The following is a 17,888-nucleotide window of genomic DNA, read 5'->3' as shown; positions in this document are numbered from 1 at the left end:
TGTTATAAATATCCATATGGCCCTTGGCAGAAAAAAGGTCCACCACCCCACTCTAAACAATAAGAAAAATGTCTAAACAATAAAATACAATGAGTTTGTATTTGAAAGAGGAACAATCTTTCTTAGTTTTTATACAGTATATTCCCCAGTTTTGGACCAGCTCTTGCATAAAGTTCTGCATCCTGTATAAACAAGTCTTTTGCTGCTGCTAAATTGTTCTTCCTTTGAACAAGGAATAGAGTTGTTAACCACAAATACAATGTAAATGCTGTTTTACAATATTTGAAACATATTATCTCTTATATATGGAAAAGGCTCTTCAAAATGGGAAGAATTTTTGAGAAGCTGTGAGAGAATGTTGACCACTAGATGGATGTCTTCCAGGATTATTTATAGCAAAAGTTACTGGGTTTTTTTAAAAACATAAAAAGCAGCTCCATATAAAGTGAAAGCATGAAACCATAAGCTGAAACCAGTCATGGAGTTGTTGTACATGTATGATCAGAATTAAAATTGAGCTACATGTACTACTCATACTTCCCTACCTGGTTTTCATGCTGGAAATACATGTCAAGGGAGGTCTGTTAGCAGCTAAAATTGTTTAGGACACACTGCAGAGAAATCCCACTAGTTTCTTAACTACTTAACTGTCATGGTATGTGGATGCAAAGTTGAACTGTAATGGCCAGTTTCTGTAGTAATAGACAAACTGATACGTTCTGTTCTAGAGTCAGTTTTGAAGTCTTTTGCCTTTAACTTTATATGAGGTTTCAATTTTTCTGCTTAGGAACTCTCCTCAGAATAGAAACTGAATCTTAAAGGCAGCCATAGTACTGAACACATTGAATGAGTGATTTGGAAGGTTACAAATGGATGGAGATGGTGTTGGTCTTGGAGGTTCAGGAATAAGTAGTGTGTAATGGAAAGTGCAAGAATATATATTTAAATCCAAACTGAATCCATGGCAGTTTAAGTCTTACACTACAGCCCTAGCACTATTACCACTTCATTCAATATGAGGTGCCTCTTCCTTCACTCTGCCCTCCCCACCCCTGTATTGGTGGGTAGGACTTCCATGTTTTACTTGTATTGTTAAAGCTTTAAAAACCTGAAATAAGGATTATTATTATTATTATTATTATTATTATTATTATTATTATTATTTATTGCATTTCTATACCACTCATAGATGAAGTCCTCTGGGCTGTTTACAATACAAAACAGTAAAATATGATAAACAGGAATTAATATAAAACAGTAAAAACAGTATTCAGTGTGATCAAAGTACTTGCATTTTATTTTTTATAATAGTTATACCTCACCTTTTCTCTTTGCTCAAGGTGGCTTATAAATGATAATTAAAATATTACAGATGAAAACCAGATTTTAAAAAGCCTGTTTACATCCCACCCCCTTAAAAGGTGCAATCTGTTTATACATCCTCAAAAGCCAGGGCAAACAAACACACACATACCTTATAGTGCCTCCGAAAGACTTCCTAAAGAACCCCGTGGTGCAGAGTGGTAAAGCTGCAGTACTGCAGTCCTAAGCTCTGCTCACAACCTGAGTTCAAACCTGGCGGAAGCTGGGTTCAGGTAGCCAGCTTGAGGTTGACTTAGCCTTCCATCTTTCCGAGGTCAGTAAAAGTGTAGATGACTGGGGAAGGCAATGGCAAACCACCCGGTAAAAAAAGTCTGCCATGAAACGTGAAAGCAACATCACCTCAGAATCGGAAATGATTGATGCTTACACAGGGGACTACCTTTACCTTTTAAAGACCTCCAAGGAGAGGACTCCCTCACCTCTCCAGGGAGCACATGCCACTGTTGTTGGGTGGGGTTTTTTATAGGCACACATTTGTTTCAGGTGGAGGGAAATTTGATACTTTGGATCCAATCTTGTTACTACACATTTCATTCACTACCATTTTGCACTCTGAGATTGCAGCAGGCCCACCAATATGGCAGTCCATTTCTCTGTGAATATGTAGACTTTTAAAGCAATAATAGTATATTTGTAGCTAATTAGCTGTGCGAGTTATCTTGTACAGTGTTAAGGGGGACCTCTCCGTGAATAAAACTGACTCTACTCAAATTTTGTTTCATCCTGTGATAAACTGTGCAAACTGAATTTGCTAAAGCAAGGAAAAGAAAAAAAGCTGAGCCAAGAACGCCTGGGAGCACACTGCCTCCTCACAAACCTATCCCCATTTTGTTTGTAATAATAAACTGTTACACCAACTGTTTCTTAATAGTCCATTGTTTGTGGAAAATCACTCTAAGAATTAAAAAAAAAACACAATGTAGTATGTCAATTTCAACCATTCATATCAATACAGATTTCACCTGTTAGCCGGATTAAACCTAGCCATCAAGAGCCACCATTTTCTGAAAGATACTTGAGTCATACTGTATACCAAGAGTAAAGGATCACAGTTGTGGCATTACTCAAGTTTAGTTTGACATCTCTTCAAACTTTTAGAGAGAAATCCTCGGTTAAAACAATTTTATTGGTAACATATAGTAACAAAATTATTTCTTCTTTTATCTGCCCCATATATTACTTTTTACCCACCCCTCCCCTCATTACTTGACCCCCACTGGTGTTATTTACTTATAATGCTAATATTTAAAGGTACCCTTAACTATTAAAACAAAAACTTATATCATTAGGGATTGTAGAATCTTTCGGGCTCAAGTGCCATGTTCTACTGGAGAAAGTTTTTCTTCCAGACATTTCGTTCTCGGCTGCGGAGAACATCCTCAGTGGCGTTGCAGCCGGAGCAGGCGCTCTGACCTTCTTGGCTGCTGTACATTGAGTGAGGCCAGGCTGCTGGAGAGCTGCTGTTTCTAGGCTGGAGGGGGTGTGGTGAAAGGGCAATAGGTTTGTGGATGTACCCATTGTTTGGTGGGGCTTCCTGGAAGGGTAGTGATAAGGAAACTGGCTGTTGAATGTGCCCATTGTTCTGTGTTAATTGCTGGGAGGGTTGGAAGGGGTGTGAAGAAAAGGAAGATGGTTGTTGACTGTGCTGATTGTTCTGTGGAATGTACTGGTTGTTCTGTGAATTTCTGCAATTTATAGTCTGTAGGGTGGATACCACTTTACTAGTAATTAAAAATTAGTAATTAAAAAGCAATGACTCAACTTTTTGCTTCAGCTACAATGATTGGCTGTCAAAGATAAAAGATATCCCGTACTTTTCCTGGAAAGGTCCAAATTTCACCTTTTCTTCCCTTCTTCTTCCAAACTTTCTAAATTTTCATTTCCCACCTTGGAAATTTACTCCATTAAACAGTAAATAGTCCCAGAGTGAGAGATAGTAATCTGTACCTTTTCTTCCAATTATCCAAGTTTCCACCGGTCTTGTGTAGCTTAGCAATGTCCAAGAAGGTTGGGATTCTGTCGAGCTTACGTCAAATAAATGACTCTGAAAACCTGCAGATGATTAAAATGCAACTCTTCCTGGAGACCCCTCAAAGCCTCAAAGGAGCCCCCCCCCCCAGGACTCCCTTTTAGCCAAGGTAAATCTCCTCAAAGTTCCCTGTGCATATTTTGGACTAATCTCTGACTGAGATAAGCAGGCAGTAGGCATTTATTTGCCTTCCACTACCCCGAACAGAAGTTCCAGCCTGCTCCTGTTATGAGAAGCAGCTCAGCTCAACATTTTCCTCCCCCGGAAGTCTTTTAGAGAGCAATCCTAAGCAGGTCTACTCTGAATTCTACTAAGGTCTATTCAATGGTGCTTACTCTGAGGAAATTGGTTTTAGGATTTCACTGTAAGTCTCTTAGTTTGCTGAAACCATTTTTGTATATCAAAGTTCTCAGAGGTGTGCTTATGGCCGTGACATGGTAAAGGGTTACATAATTATAATATATGGAATAAATAATCCTCTTTCCCTGAAAATATAAGAATGAGAAATTATCAAATAGGTAATGGGTAGAATAAACCTAAAGCTAATACAGACAACCAGACTGATTTCACACTAGACTTGTTCTGGGTGGAGAGCCCTTTTGCTCCCGGGGCTTCTCTGTTTTCGCACAAGTTGTCCCAGAGCTGCGAGTTGATGCACCACTATTCCACAGCAAGCGAGATCCTCTGACAAGCAGTTTCTGCTTGCTGCAGAAAAGCAGTGCTCCAACTAGCAGCTCCGCTGCAGCTTATGTGAAAATGAAGAGAAGCCCCAGGGGCAAAAGGGCTCTCTACTTGGAACAAGCCCTAGTGCGATATCGGCCCCAGATTTCCCCAGGGTCAGTTCTTTTACCTCTGAGTAGTTTGGCCACTTGGGGCATCTTGCTAAGTCAAGATGGGTATCCATGTTAGTCTGTATGTAGCAGTAGAAAAGAGCAAGACAAATTTGTGGCATGGTATAAGTTTTCCTGAATCACTGCTCACTTTGTGAGTCACTTCTGAAGAAGTGAGCCAATGACTAATGAAAGCTCATATTCACCACAAATTGTGTTAGTCTTTAAGGTCCTACTGGACTCTGGCTCTTTTGTGCTAATTTCATTGTGTTACAAAGAACAATACTGCAGATCAAGTACAGGCAGGAATTCTTACAGGCCTGGAGAAAAACATCCTGTCCCTTTAGTAGATGCTTAATTTGTGGGAATGGGCAGCTGAAGCTTTTCATGGCATGACAGTAAATAGCATCACCTAGTAAATAAGTTCCAATTAACCTTTTTTCCCTTCTGGTGATTGGCAGTCCTAGGTGCAGGTGTTAATATGTTACAAAAATAGTTACAATTGGTAAGAATGCTGTGGCCAGAACATTGACTGGCTCCCACTTCAGTCTTGTTCTATCTACACTGGCTCCCGTTTGCTTCTAGGCCCAATTAAAACCCTGTATGGCTTGGGGCCCACATATCTGAAAGACCACATACTCCAGTAGAAATCTACCCAACTACTTGGGTCATCTTCAGAGGCCCTACTTCAGATATCGCTGCAATCTGAAACTAGCCTGAGATCAACCTGAAAAAGGACCTTCTCAGTCATGATGCTGAAACTTTGGAACTCTCTTCCGAGAGAGATTCATCAGCCTCCTCTATTGTTGTCTTCCACCAGTAACTGTTTGGTTTGGTGTTCCTCATTTATACTTGCTGTGCTTTCTGCTTGTGTTTTTATGTGTTTATATATTTTATTTAATTGTTTTAAATTCTTCGTATGTATTTGTATTAAAATTATTTTTAATGTTTAAAATGTTTTGGTGGTGTTCACCAACTTGGCGACCAAGAACTGCGTGGAAAGGTGGCATTGATATGTTTTAAATAAATACATATTCATTATAGAGAAGTGAAAATACAGTTTCCATGTTCAGTAGGTGTACTAGTTTGCCAAGTCCTGTGACATATGAGCAGTACCATCTTGCCTTGCCTTTGAACTGCTGCTCCTTGCCTTTGAACCAGCATGATCATTATTGAAGATTTAACACAGAATTAGATGGACCTTTATCGATGTACCATGAATGTTCTTATCCATACTAATGACTTGATAACCAATTAAAATAGACTTCAGATAAATATCTATAAAATAGTATGATACTATTTTTTTTTTTTTGCAATGCAAGATAGTTATTTTTTTTAAAAAAAAAACTCTTCACATTTTTGTGTGCTTCCAGAAAGGTCTTCTCTGTGGAAATGTTCCATATGCAACACAGTTGCATCAAAATTATTTTGTATGACCACCCAAGTGTTTCTAGAGACTATATGTTGACAACAGTAGTTGCCAAGGAAGTGCTCTTGGCATAACTTAGGCAGGATGCCTGTGGAATCATTTACATGGCCACCACTTTTTGGTGAACTCTTCCAAGAAGGTAATAATATTTGAACATTTGCTTAGTGATGAAAATGTTGAATCGGAGAAATTAAGTATTCCTCAATAGCATGCATTTCTTTCCAAATGCATTTGTAATGAAAATGATAGAATCGTAGCCCATATTGTGTTTGCTGATAGTTGTCTGCACTTTTATAACTTAATAGCCAATAAAGTGTTTTAAAGTATCCATTCTTTCACTTCTAGGTATTAAGATTTTATATGGTGCACTTTGTAATGAGTATGTGTAAAGATTACCAAGCAAATATTCCCTCTCTTTTACAGACTTGGATTATCACTTGCTTTTATCTTCAGCTGCTCCTATTCAGTCCTCTTGTCAAAGCTCAAAATCCCTGCGGGAATCCTGTGACAGATAATGTGAATGACATTGAAAAACTGGCAAGTGGCTTTTTGTTTAAACTCCTCTCTAAATACTAAATGGAAGTGGACTAGACACTTCGGGGAAATGTGGTCACTGAAGAAGCTCTGCTTGATTTACAATGGAGAGAGATTGACAAAAAGTAGTACACATTTAACAGCACGCAAGTATTGCTGAATTAGGCAGCCTCCCATCAGCACTTCCTTTTTAATCTGAACAGTATCTTTTAACACCAGAAATATCTCAGATTTCCTTATTATGTTTTCTTTGGGGAGTTTTTATGTCTTCCAGTGAATTCCCCTAAGTGCTGCATTTAGCTTCCCTCGAATGCTTGGTAGGTACCCCAGCACAGTCTCTAATAACAACAAAAACAAAAGCCGTTTGTTTTGGGCTTGTTTATTTGGATGGTATTTTAGGTGTATTTGCTTTCATGAATGTTACAGAAGGAAAATGGAATGTATGCTTTTAGTTTATTAAAAAAGACTACTGGGATATAATCTTTTATGAATTGCATAAAAGGTTAAGGTAGTTCCCTGTGCAAGCACCAGTCATTTTCGACTCTGGGGTGATGTTGCTTTCATAACGTTTTCACGGCAGACTTTTATGGGTGGTTTGCCATTGCCTTCCCCAGTCATCTACACTTTCCCCCCAGCAAGCTGGGTACTCATTTTACTGACCTCAGAAGAATGGAATGCTGAGTCAACTGGGGGCCAGCTACCTTCCAGCTTCTGCTGGAATCAAACTCAGGTCGTGAGCGGAGGGCTCTGACTGCAGTACTGCAGCTTTACCACTCTGCATCATATACTATAATATTTAACTAAATAAATGTTAAGTGTTTTTGTGCACTTCTAAATTAACCCACTACAACAAACAGAAACAATTCATTGGAAGGCTATCTGACACAGCAAGTTTTCATGCGACACCTTGAGTATATATCAAGTACGTATGTGGGACATCATGAACAATGTACATTACTGTTTCAGAAGAGCACTTTAGATTATAGTAGTGTAGCTTTCTTAGTGCCACTCACCTCATCTAATGCTTCAATAAGGAATTGATTATTCACTTTATGAAGCAAAGTGTTTAATCAAAACAAAGGGAGTGTCAGAATCTGTGGCTCCATGTTGTGGTAAGATTTGGGTAGATTGGTGGGCTGTAAGTCATCCTGAGAAGCATGCTTGCAGTTAGCCAGCTCCAGTTTAGCAAGGAGGCTTTTCATCATTTATCTGAATACTTTACCTCATTTTTCTCCAATGAGCATGAATTCAAAGGGGCTTACAATATGAGAAAACAATAACAAGCTATTGAATACAACAGAGCTACCAGTTAGCAACAAAGTAATCCACAGGGGAGGGGAAGGGAGTAAAGCAAGTGGTAAAAGCTCTGCCCTGATGACAGAAGGCTCTCCCGAGGTCCATCTGTCCTTCCTTCCTTGAGGTAGCTTCAAGGAGCTGGTGGAGAGGTGCAAAGCAGGTGATAAAAGCTCTTCCTCATGGTAATAGTCTCTCCGCATGCATGCGTTCATGTAAACCAGTTTCATGTAGATGCCTATTTCTTCTGCTAAAAAGATTGCTAAAATAAATATAGAGAGCATTTACAGAGATTGCCCTGCTGTATAAATTTTCCTGATTCACTGCAATCAATAAGTTTCACCTTTCCATTGGAAAAAAGCATGGCTTAAGTGCCTTTCACATATAGAACAGAAATAGACACATATGTTGGCTGCTGGACACCTGTACCCAGGTTAGAAGAAGACATTTGCTCCATCATAGGTACATTTGAAGTCCATGCCTTTTTTGATTTATATAAAGACTGACACTTTTGTTAAGGGATAAACAGTTTATAGAGAGACCCACTGCATTCTTTTCAAAGGCATGTTTGGTTTTTATTAGTATCCAATCTATAACCTCTCATCCCAAGATCATGTGACTGAGGTCAAGGTGATTTAAAACTTCTTCATCTGCCTAAGGGCACAGGATTCAAATACGGTACTTCAGCACTTCCAACTGTGAACACCTGGCCATGCTTTACCTGATATTCTTTAATAGCTATCAGGTTCCAAATATTCAAAAAGACTTGGAGGGTATGAAATGCAAGAGGGACATACTATATATATATATATATATATATATATATATATATATATATATATATATATAAATGCAAAGTAGTAATTAAAACTCACTGCAGAACAAAGAAACACCTGGAAAACTTGAGCAGTGCAGGTGCTTTATTTCACAATGAACAGCTAAAGAAACAAACAAACTGAGGAATTTGTCTAAACAGATGCCCAGGTTCATCTTAATTATCCTATGGTCATAGATGAGTATCACACATTTTATCAGTGGAATAATGAATGAGGTTTACATTCCATATTAGTAACATTCTATTCCAAAAGAAAATAACAACTCCTTTTCTGTTTAAAGGATTATCCATGTGTCAGTGCCAAATGTTAGAACATGGATCGCATCTGAATTTGCATAAAGTGATGGGTGGGCAATATAAAACCATGGTGGCTCTTCTTTTCCTACTGTCTTTTCCTTACAATCCCTTCCTTTTAGCTATTTCAGTAGATTGAAGAAGAATGGGAAGAGGGGACTGTGAGCGAAAAGGACAGATAGAGACAAAGGATACAAGCCCTTCCCATAATTTTATCTGCTTTAAATTACTCCCTCAATTCTTATTAGAATCTTTTACCACCCACGTTCTTATACATGTGTGGCTGTCACAAGTGGTTGCAAAGTACCAGTGTGTAAATGTATGTAAAGTGCCATCAAGTTCCAAGTCTGAGCAGAATCTCTTGTAAAATACTTCTGGAATTAATGGATGCAAATCAGAGCTTGCATTTGAAAATTTTAATTAGTGCTTCTTCAGTACACAGAAGCTGTGTAACCACGCCTCTGACCCAGCTTTTCCAGCCCAAGGAGCCATTTCATTGGACTCCAGAGGCAGACAATGCCTTCACCACCCTGAAAACCTGCTTCACCACCGAGCCACTCCTGTGTTACCCAGACCCTCAGCTGCCATTCACAGTAGACATTGACACCTCCAGTGTGGCCCTCGGCACTGTGCTATTCCAGCAAGAGGACCCCTCACAGCTGCTCCAACCTTGCACATACTACTCATGGCAGCTGATGCCCACAGAGCGCAACTACACCTGCGGAGCACTTTGGCCAACACCAGACCCTGTACTTGCTCACGTGGGAGTTCTGGTGACCTCGCGTCCGTGCCGATGTGGCTCGCTATGTTCGTTCTTGTGAGGTCTGCCAGTGGGCCAAGGATGTACCAGCCAAGCCCCCAGGGCTTTTGCATCCCCTACCCACGCTTGCAGGACCCTGGGACACCGTCTCCCTGGACTTTATCACCGAGCTCCTCAAGTCCAAGGAGCACACTTGCATCCTGGTGATGGTGAACCTCTTCACCAAGGCGGCTCACTTTGTTCCATGTCCCAAGCCGCCCATGGCTCCTGAAACAGCCCAGCTGTACCTCCAGCACGTCTTTCACCTGCACGTCTTTTCACCTGCTCCCGGCACACTTGATCTCAGACTGAGGCCCCCAGTTCACCTCTCGATTCTGGCAAGCTTTGCACTCTAGCTTAGGCACCCAGGTGCATTTGTCCTCAGCTTACCATCCCCAAACGGATGGGCAGACAGAATGCACCAATACCATGCTGGAACAATACCTGCGTCGCTACACTAGCTACCAGCAGGATGACTGAGCCGCCTTGCTACCTCTGGCTGAGTTTGCCTACAACAACACTGTACATGCATCCACGCAACAGACCCCATTTGCAGCCATCTATGAGTACCATCCTCGCTTCTTCCCTACAGTCCTGCCCCCCACAGCAGTCCCTGCTGCTGATGCGCACCTGCAGGAACTCCAGGCTCTCCAGGACTTGCTGCGAGAGCAGCTCCAAGAGGCTAAAGAGGCCTACAAGACAGTTGCTGACCGAAAGCGATAGGTGGGGCCCCCACTGTAGCCTGGGGACCACGTCTGGTTCTCCACCTGTTACCTGCATCAGCCTGGCCAGTCTCTCAAGCTGGACTTTTGCTTTGCGGGGCCTTACCTGATCATGGACCAAATCAACCCCGTTGCTTTCCGGCTACAGCTTCCAGTCACCCTCCGCATCCACCTGGTCTTCCACCGGTCCCTCCTTGTTCCTGCTACACCACTGGATCCCATCCGACTGTCGCCTTCAGCGCCGTCTCCACCTGTCCTGGTCGATGAGGAGAAGGAATACGAGGTCCACCAGCTCCTGGACTCCCATGTCCACCACGGGGACTTCCAGTACCTCATGGACTGGGAAGGCTATGGCCCCGAGGACCGTTCATGGGAACACGTGGACAACCTACACGCCCCTGACCTTGTGCAGCAGTTCCACACAGCCTTCCCTGACCAGCCTGGCCCGTCTGTGGGGGGGGGGGTCCTGCGGGGGGGGGGATAGTGTCATGAGCCCTGATGAGGAGGATCTGGAAGGGTTAACAGACCTGAAAGAGTTGCCAGCCAGTTCCTCAGCTGAACAAACAGCAACTGGTCGATCAATCACTCTCCAGGCACCAGTGTCAGCTGTTGATGATCAGCTGTTGATGATCAATCTCCCCCAAGCTCTCCTCCTCCCATCTCAAGAGTTCGAAGCAGACTCCGGAAAGAACTTGCGGAGCGAAGACATGAGGCACGCCGATGCTTCAGATCTCTTAGCCCCGAGTTCTAGCAGAGTCACTGCCACCCAGGGAGCAGGCTGATTGAGGCTCCTATGTAGCTCCCACCCAGGACCTGGCAACCTTGTGGAAGCAACAAGTCTATTCTGATCACTGATCCTGACCTGCTTGATTTCCTTGGCACCCTGACCTTTTGGACATTGACTTCTGATTCCGGTTTGTGATTCTGCATTGGTGACTTGGCTCCTGCTTGACTTCCTGGACTTTGACCTTGGACTGGCTTTGGACTCCTGCCTGCCTGCACCCTGAGAACGTGGCATTCTTATTAGGTGCATGAAAGCTTGCTACCTTAATCCCCCAGAGGATTCAGGGCCACCTCACCTGCTTTCTTTAGAGCCCCTGAGGTGCTGAAAGAGCTCCCAGAAGCCTCCACCAGCCCAGGCTTGTGCGAGCCAGTGAGGACTGGCTCGCACAAGCTCGACTCCTGGTCCTTCAGGCAGTAGTGCCAGAGCTTGCACAGCTGCTGCAGCCAGTGCTTCTTGTCCAGCATATAGCCCAGCACTACTCTAGGCAGCTCCTGCTCAATCCCTGATCCCTGCAACATTTCTTCAGCCCTCCACTCCCTCTCTCTTAGCCCCACCAAAAAGCTGGAAACATGACCTTCTCCAGACTAGGATAACACTGGGGAGATGGCCAGTAAGGGAAATAAATAAATAGATTGTGTTTTAGAGCTCCCAGAGCTGTGAGCTCCTCGTCTTCCCCCGCAATGAGGCCTGGTTGCTTAACAGATCATTTTACAGAAATTCTCTTATGTGTCTCTTCCATTGTATCTCTCCTATTCATTGTATGTAGTTTTGATGGAGGTTTCAGCTAGGGGTGTGCATTTGGTTTATCCAAGTCAGACACCTCCACCACCACCCCGCCCAAAAAAAAATACCTTATGGATATTTTTATAGCTGGGTATCAGCTGGAGTACTAGTTGATATGGCCAAGTCTGAAAAATCTCAAAAATATTTGCGATTTTTGTGACTGCTAGATAGCTGGCATTAAAGGGTATCTAAAAGGATTGCAGTCCCTTTAAACACCTTCTGTGGCTTGGAGAAGGCATTTAAAGGAACCACAAGTCCTTTAAATGCCTTTGGAGTTCAGCTGTGGCTTGCAAAAAGCATTTAAAGGGACTTCATTCCCTTTAAATGCCTCCCCCCCTCCACTGGAAACAATAGAGGATGGGGCACCTTCTTCTGGGGCAGTAGAATTGGACCCCCGATCCAGTGTTTTTAAAACTGGGGGAGGGGGGTTGAAGAGAGCATCAGCTGCTATGCTGCAGCTTTGATGCCTCTACCTCAAAAAACAGTTGCCCAAGGAGCCCCAGATAACCCCATGTAATGGTCTTCATAGGGTATAATCAGTATAATGGAGCTGAAAATAATAGTCCTGAGTGTCTACCAAATCTGAGTATCATAGCAGTTTTGGGATTCACGAATATCTGGAAATACTGACATAGGGGAGCGGGGTTTCAATATCCCAAAAATACATTTTTTTACATACCCCCAGGGCTTTTTTTTTATAGCAGGAACTCCTTTGCATATTAGACCACACACCCCTGATGTAGCCGATCCTTCTGGAGCTTACAGTAGGCCCGGTACTAAGAGCCCTTTAAGCTCTTGGAGGATTGGCTACATCAGGGGTTTGTGGCCTAATATGCAAAGGAGTTCCTGCTTCAAAAAATAAATAAAAGCCCTGCATACCCCTAGTTTCAGCCTGGGTAGAATATAAGAACTCTCTGTTGCTATTGTCATTTCTTAATTTTCATTATGATTCCCCTTCTTGCTTTTACTTTACAATTATAAATGAAATAGTGTCTTTCTTTTTGAGAAGCTCACCCAGTGTCTTGAAACATCCTGCACATGGAAGATCAAGTTTCTATTAATTGTCTTGGCATAATTCAGCATTACAATAATGATGGCTCTATTTGCAAGCCATTTACCATGGAATCCTCTCTTCAGTTTCAGTAAAATTGATTTGGAGCTTGTGGCTTCTGTCTTGCAGTTCTGAATAAAGTTCATTTACTACTTGGCTTAGAGAGAAGGCATAAAGAAATGTAGGAAGTGATCTTTGCTGGAGGGTGAAGGGAAGAAAAATATAAACAGGGAAAAGAGAGAAAAATCACAGGCTGAGGCAGGAGCATGCAACAAAAGCAAGGGGCGTTTTCGCACTGACCTTCAAGTAGCGCGACCACCCTCTTCACACCGGAGGATCTGCCCGGATTTCGCACAAGAAGCGCCGGCGCACCCAAAAGAGCCGGCTACTTCCGTCGCGAAACCCGCTCAAACGGAAACCGCCAAGAAGCAGGAAAACATTTGAGCGGGTTTCGCGACGGAAGTAGCCGGCTCTTTTGGGTGCGCCGGCGCTTCTTGTGCGAAATCCGGGCAGATCCTCCGGTGTGAAAAGGGTGGCCGCGCCACTTGAAGGTCAGTGCGAAAACGCCCAAGGTGACAGCAAGGGAAATGAGAGGGAAAAGCTCCCAGCTGTCCCAAAGAACAGGCACTGTTTAGCTATTTATTTAGTATCAAATAGTCTGCTGGTTCACAAAAGCTACACATTAACTGTGCTCTGAGTACAAACTTTCTTTTTGATGGGTCCAAGCGGGCAGCCGTGTTGGTCTGAAGCAGTTGAACAAAGCAGGAGTCAATTCGCACCTTTAAGACCTACCAATTTTTATTTAGAACGTAAGCTTTCGTGTGCTCTTAAGCACACTTCAGCAGATGAGGAATCCAGCACAGTGTGCAAAGCCATACATAGCTGAGCAGAGCCACACATAGCTGGTAGACAGTGACCCAGAATGCTAACTTCCTTGGTTATTATGGCGATCAGTGCAAGGTTAGTAGTGGATTCTGCACTGTCCTTTGCCACAGATACATTAGCTTTGGTGACCATTCACAGAGATGGTCAGGGCAACTTGGCTGGTTGCACCTTTGGTGGCAGTAGAGGCTTCACCTTCTGCTTCGAAAAGATCTGTTAGGTCCTGGGATGGTCTTGGAAGATCAAGAGCTTACTACAACAACTCAGCTATCCATCTGTGGGTGGGCCACAGTTTGATCCCATACTGCAGCATCCAGGCCCTTTCACTCCCAACCCACTTTACAGATAATTAGGCAGCAATCATGGGGGTTGGGTGGGTGTATTATGTCATACTCTGTATGCTGGAGGGAGGAGCTCCCACAAGGCACCTAGGGTCACCTAGAAGTTAGCCTACTAACTGGTTGATATATCCATGTGGGCTGCTTTTAAATGTCGAAGAGCGCATGCATATGGTAGAGCAGATCTTAGCTTCTGAGATGACAGAGATGAAGAGGATCAGGGTATCAGCCTAACCCCACTATCTCACTTCCTAGGCTAGTGAACCTGAGTGGAATGTGACTCTAGACCAGAGGTGTCAAACATATTTGTTACGAGGGCCAGATCTGACATATTGGGCTGGGTCATGTGTGCCATAAAACATAACAAAAGGTACTGGATATGCATTTTATAAAGGTGATTTCAGATACCATATGGCAATAGCAGATGAATTACAATACCAGGCTTGATTGGATTAGGTGTGATATGCAGAAGGGTAGTAGGTGTGGAGATGCCAGCATAGGTAATGTGTCAGGAAATCTAGGTCTCCCTTTGGAGTTCAATTGTGCTTGTCACAACCTTGCTCCTGGCCCCACCCCCAAAGTCTCCTCCTGGTTCCACTCCCAAAGTCCCCAGATATTTCTTGAGTTGGATCTGGCAATATCTATGCAGCCTCTCCTAGTGAACCTAGTCAAAGGGTGGGATCACACAAGAGATTTGGCAAAGCAGTTTCCCATCTCTGAAAAAGCTGGTTCTCTTTGATCCATGCCCCTGCATTCACACAGCTGCTGCCCTGCTGCCAGGAGAGGCACCTGCTATACATGCACAAGAGGAGCATTCAGATGCTCATGCGAGTGTGGGGTGGATGCATTGCATGCCCAGCAGTTCAGACAGCCTGGAAACTCACTCTACATACAGTTTAGAGGTTTTAATCTGGTCCCAGATTAATCTGGTCCCAGCCTGTCCTAAGACGAGGTAGGTATGGGCGGGACTCAGGGGGCAGATGTGCATGTGTGATTGTGTCCATTAAATCCAGGTGGGCGGCATGGCTTGGTTGGGCAAAATCTCTCATGTGATTGTACCCAAAGTGGGTTCATAAAGTTGCTTGCCTGAGGCAGACCAGTAGAGTCACTCTTAAAGACATGATTCCACACTGTAGAATCTTCTTCATGGTCTCTGTGCATCACACTGATGGGATTAGGCGCCAGCGCCGATCTCGATCGGTAAACTTGAAAGCTGCGGATTTCCATGCCGACGTCCCAGTGCGCATGCCCAGAAGCCCCACTGTGCATGCCCACTGAGACGGGAGCGGACATCCCGCCAGTTCTTTTTTGACCGCCGCACTGATCAGTCGATCTTTCCTTGCTTCGGTCGGTGAACTTTTCTTATTCATAAATCTGTTAGAATTATAGTTAGTATAGTTAGTTAGTAGTAGTAGTTAGTTAGTTAGTTAGCAGAGTTTATTAATATTGTTCGTTGGGGAGAGTGGGGCCTGAAAAAACTTTCCGTTTTCCAACCCCCACCCCCTTCTGCCCCAACCAGTCCTTTCCTCTGTCTGCATATGGAAAGACGGTGGGGATTTTTCAGAAGGTGCTTCAAGTGTGGGAGTAAAATAGCCCCACCAGACGGGCATTCGCTGTGTCTGCTGTGCCTCGGAGAACTGCATAGAACCGACTCCTGCACGCATTGCGCCAAGTTCTCGAAGCAGACCAAGAAGAATAGAGTAGCAAGGCTCACGGCAGCCCTCATGGAGCAGACGCTTTCCCCCCGGAGGACGACCACAGAACGGGCCGAGCAGCCCATCGCTACCGCTGAACCATTGACGGCGACAGTGGTCGATACCGATCATCTCCCTTCCGACGCCGATCGCCCTAACAAGCGTCCAGGCTTGGCTGTTATGTCGGAATCCTCCACGCCTGCTAAACGGCATAAGGAGGATAAGGGATCACACGGGGAGAAGAAAAGGAAGGCTAAAAGACTGGATAAACCGAAACATAGCAAATCCGTCTCCTCAGCCTCTCCGACCTCCCCATCGGACCTGATGGCACCGATCGTCCCACCACTGAAGTTATTCGCCTTGCCGGGACATCGGGCAAGCCCACCGATTGCTTCGATGTCGATGGAGCTCGTCATCTCCTCGGAATCAGACCAGGAGATTGAACTAGCGCAACGATCCGGTGCCGACAGGAGCCCTCCGGATCGAGCCAGAAGCTTCCGATCCTGAAGCCCACTTCCTCGGGATCAAGGGAAGGAACCTCGGGATCGATTCTCCAGAAGCCACTCTCCTCGACATCGAGAGGTCGATCTTTCGCGCCCTCCTACTCAGATTCCCTGAGATCAGAGGCAGTGGCAGTATTTGTATGGAGCGCACCCCATGCAACCTTCCTTTCTCTGGCTTCCTCGTGTCAGATCGACTGGGATCAGTCCTCTGAAGCGTCCTATCGGTCCTGAACATCGTACCGACCACCAAGACAAGCTCCATTGGCTTCGGTGTTGAAACCGCTCAAGATTGAAAAACATCATCGGGAGCATAGGCAACGGGTCCCTTCAGAAAGGCGGAAGGCTGGCTCTGCGGGCCCAACTTCACCCCCAGTTCCACACCTGTCTGAGCAGTCCGACTCACCGGACGCATCTCCTAGATCCCACGAAGGGTCTTCTTTAGAGGAGCAAGAGACATCCTCACCCGGGGAACCCTCCCCATCACAGAAGACCATGGAGGAGCAGCCTATATCGCCTTCTGAGGACTTAAAATCCTATGGAGACCTCATTAAACGAATGGCCCAGTCGTTGTCCCTCACCACCATTCAACCACAACCAGTCCTCACAGATAATGTCTTTGACATTGTCCAGATGGACACGTCCACCGCAGTAGCCTTGCCCCTTACCAACGTCATGCTGCACACTGCAAAATTTTCGTGGGATAAGCCGGTTTCCACACCCGTATCGTCTCGTCGGCTGGACCACATGTACCGCATTCAGGAAGCTGGCGCGGAGTTTCTGTACAACCATCCTAAGCCGAACTCTGTAGTAGTATCTTCATCCTCCAAGGCAAAGAAGACTCACTCTACTCCCGCAGATAAGGAGGGGAAGAAGTTGGACAACATGGGCAGGAGACTGTATTCAGCTGGGTCGCTGGGAGTCAAAATTGCCAAATATGCAGCCTGTATGGGCCGATACCAATATGCCCTTTGGGATCAGGTCTCGAAGCTCCTACCTAGCCTTCCGGAACAGAGCAGAAATGCTCTTAAGAAGCACCAAAAGGAGGGAATGACCCTGGCCAAGCAGCAGTTGAATTCATCCAAACATTCAGGAGACACATGTGCAAAGACCTTGACTACAGCCATCGCCTTAAGACGCCATTCCTGGTTGCATTCCACTGCCCTCCAACCAGATACGCAGGCCTACATTGAGGACTTGCCATTTGATGGCACAGGTCTGTTCAGCTCAATGACAGATACTGTGTTGCAGGAGATCGACAAGAGCATCAAGACGTCCAGAAATCTGGGAATCTCTACACCTCGCTCCCAAACTAAGCGACAGTGGCCAAAACCATGGAATAGGAAACCATATTCCAAATCGCCGGATCAACCATGGTGTCCAAAGCCTACGTCACCTTTCTCCAAGCCGCCGTATGCGGCCAAGGCAAAATACTCTCCATCCTCAACCCAGTCGTCCCGACAGAAAGGGCCGAAACAGTCTAAACAGGGACTTTGACTGCCCTTTGGCCCTGCCCCCATGCCAGACTTTCACTATGGGCCATACCCGCCTTTCCCCATTTTTCCGGACTTGGTCCAAGATCACCTCAGACCAGTGGGTCTTGGGCATAATCAAACAGGGTTATGTAATAGAGTTCTTCCAGAATCCACCCACTCCCACCTTTGTTTCCACCAGACCCACAGACACCTTAAAAGAAGAAGTCCAATCC

At 44.6% G+C, this 17,888-nt stretch overlaps 1 protein-coding gene across 1 annotated transcript in view; it reads left to right on the top strand.

Moving 5' to 3' along the window:
• KITLG (KIT ligand) overlaps positions 1 to 17,888 on the top strand; it is a 155,608-nt gene that overhangs the window by 57,525 nt on the left and 80,195 nt on the right. Inside the window, exon 2 of the mRNA XM_060245157.1 lies at positions 6,095 to 6,208. Within this exon, the coding sequence (XP_060101140.1) occupies positions 6,095 to 6,208 (114 nt within the window). The remainder of the gene's footprint in view (positions 1 to 6,094; positions 6,209 to 17,888) is intronic.

The sequence above is a fragment of the Heteronotia binoei genome, chromosome 8 (assembly GCF_032191835.1).
Source record: "Heteronotia binoei isolate CCM8104 ecotype False Entrance Well chromosome 8, APGP_CSIRO_Hbin_v1, whole genome shotgun sequence".
Classification (NCBI taxonomy): domain Eukaryota; kingdom Metazoa; phylum Chordata; class Lepidosauria; order Squamata; family Gekkonidae; genus Heteronotia; species Heteronotia binoei.
The sequence above is the reverse complement of the archived record's forward strand: the minus strand, read 5'-3'. Positions and strand labels throughout refer to the sequence as shown.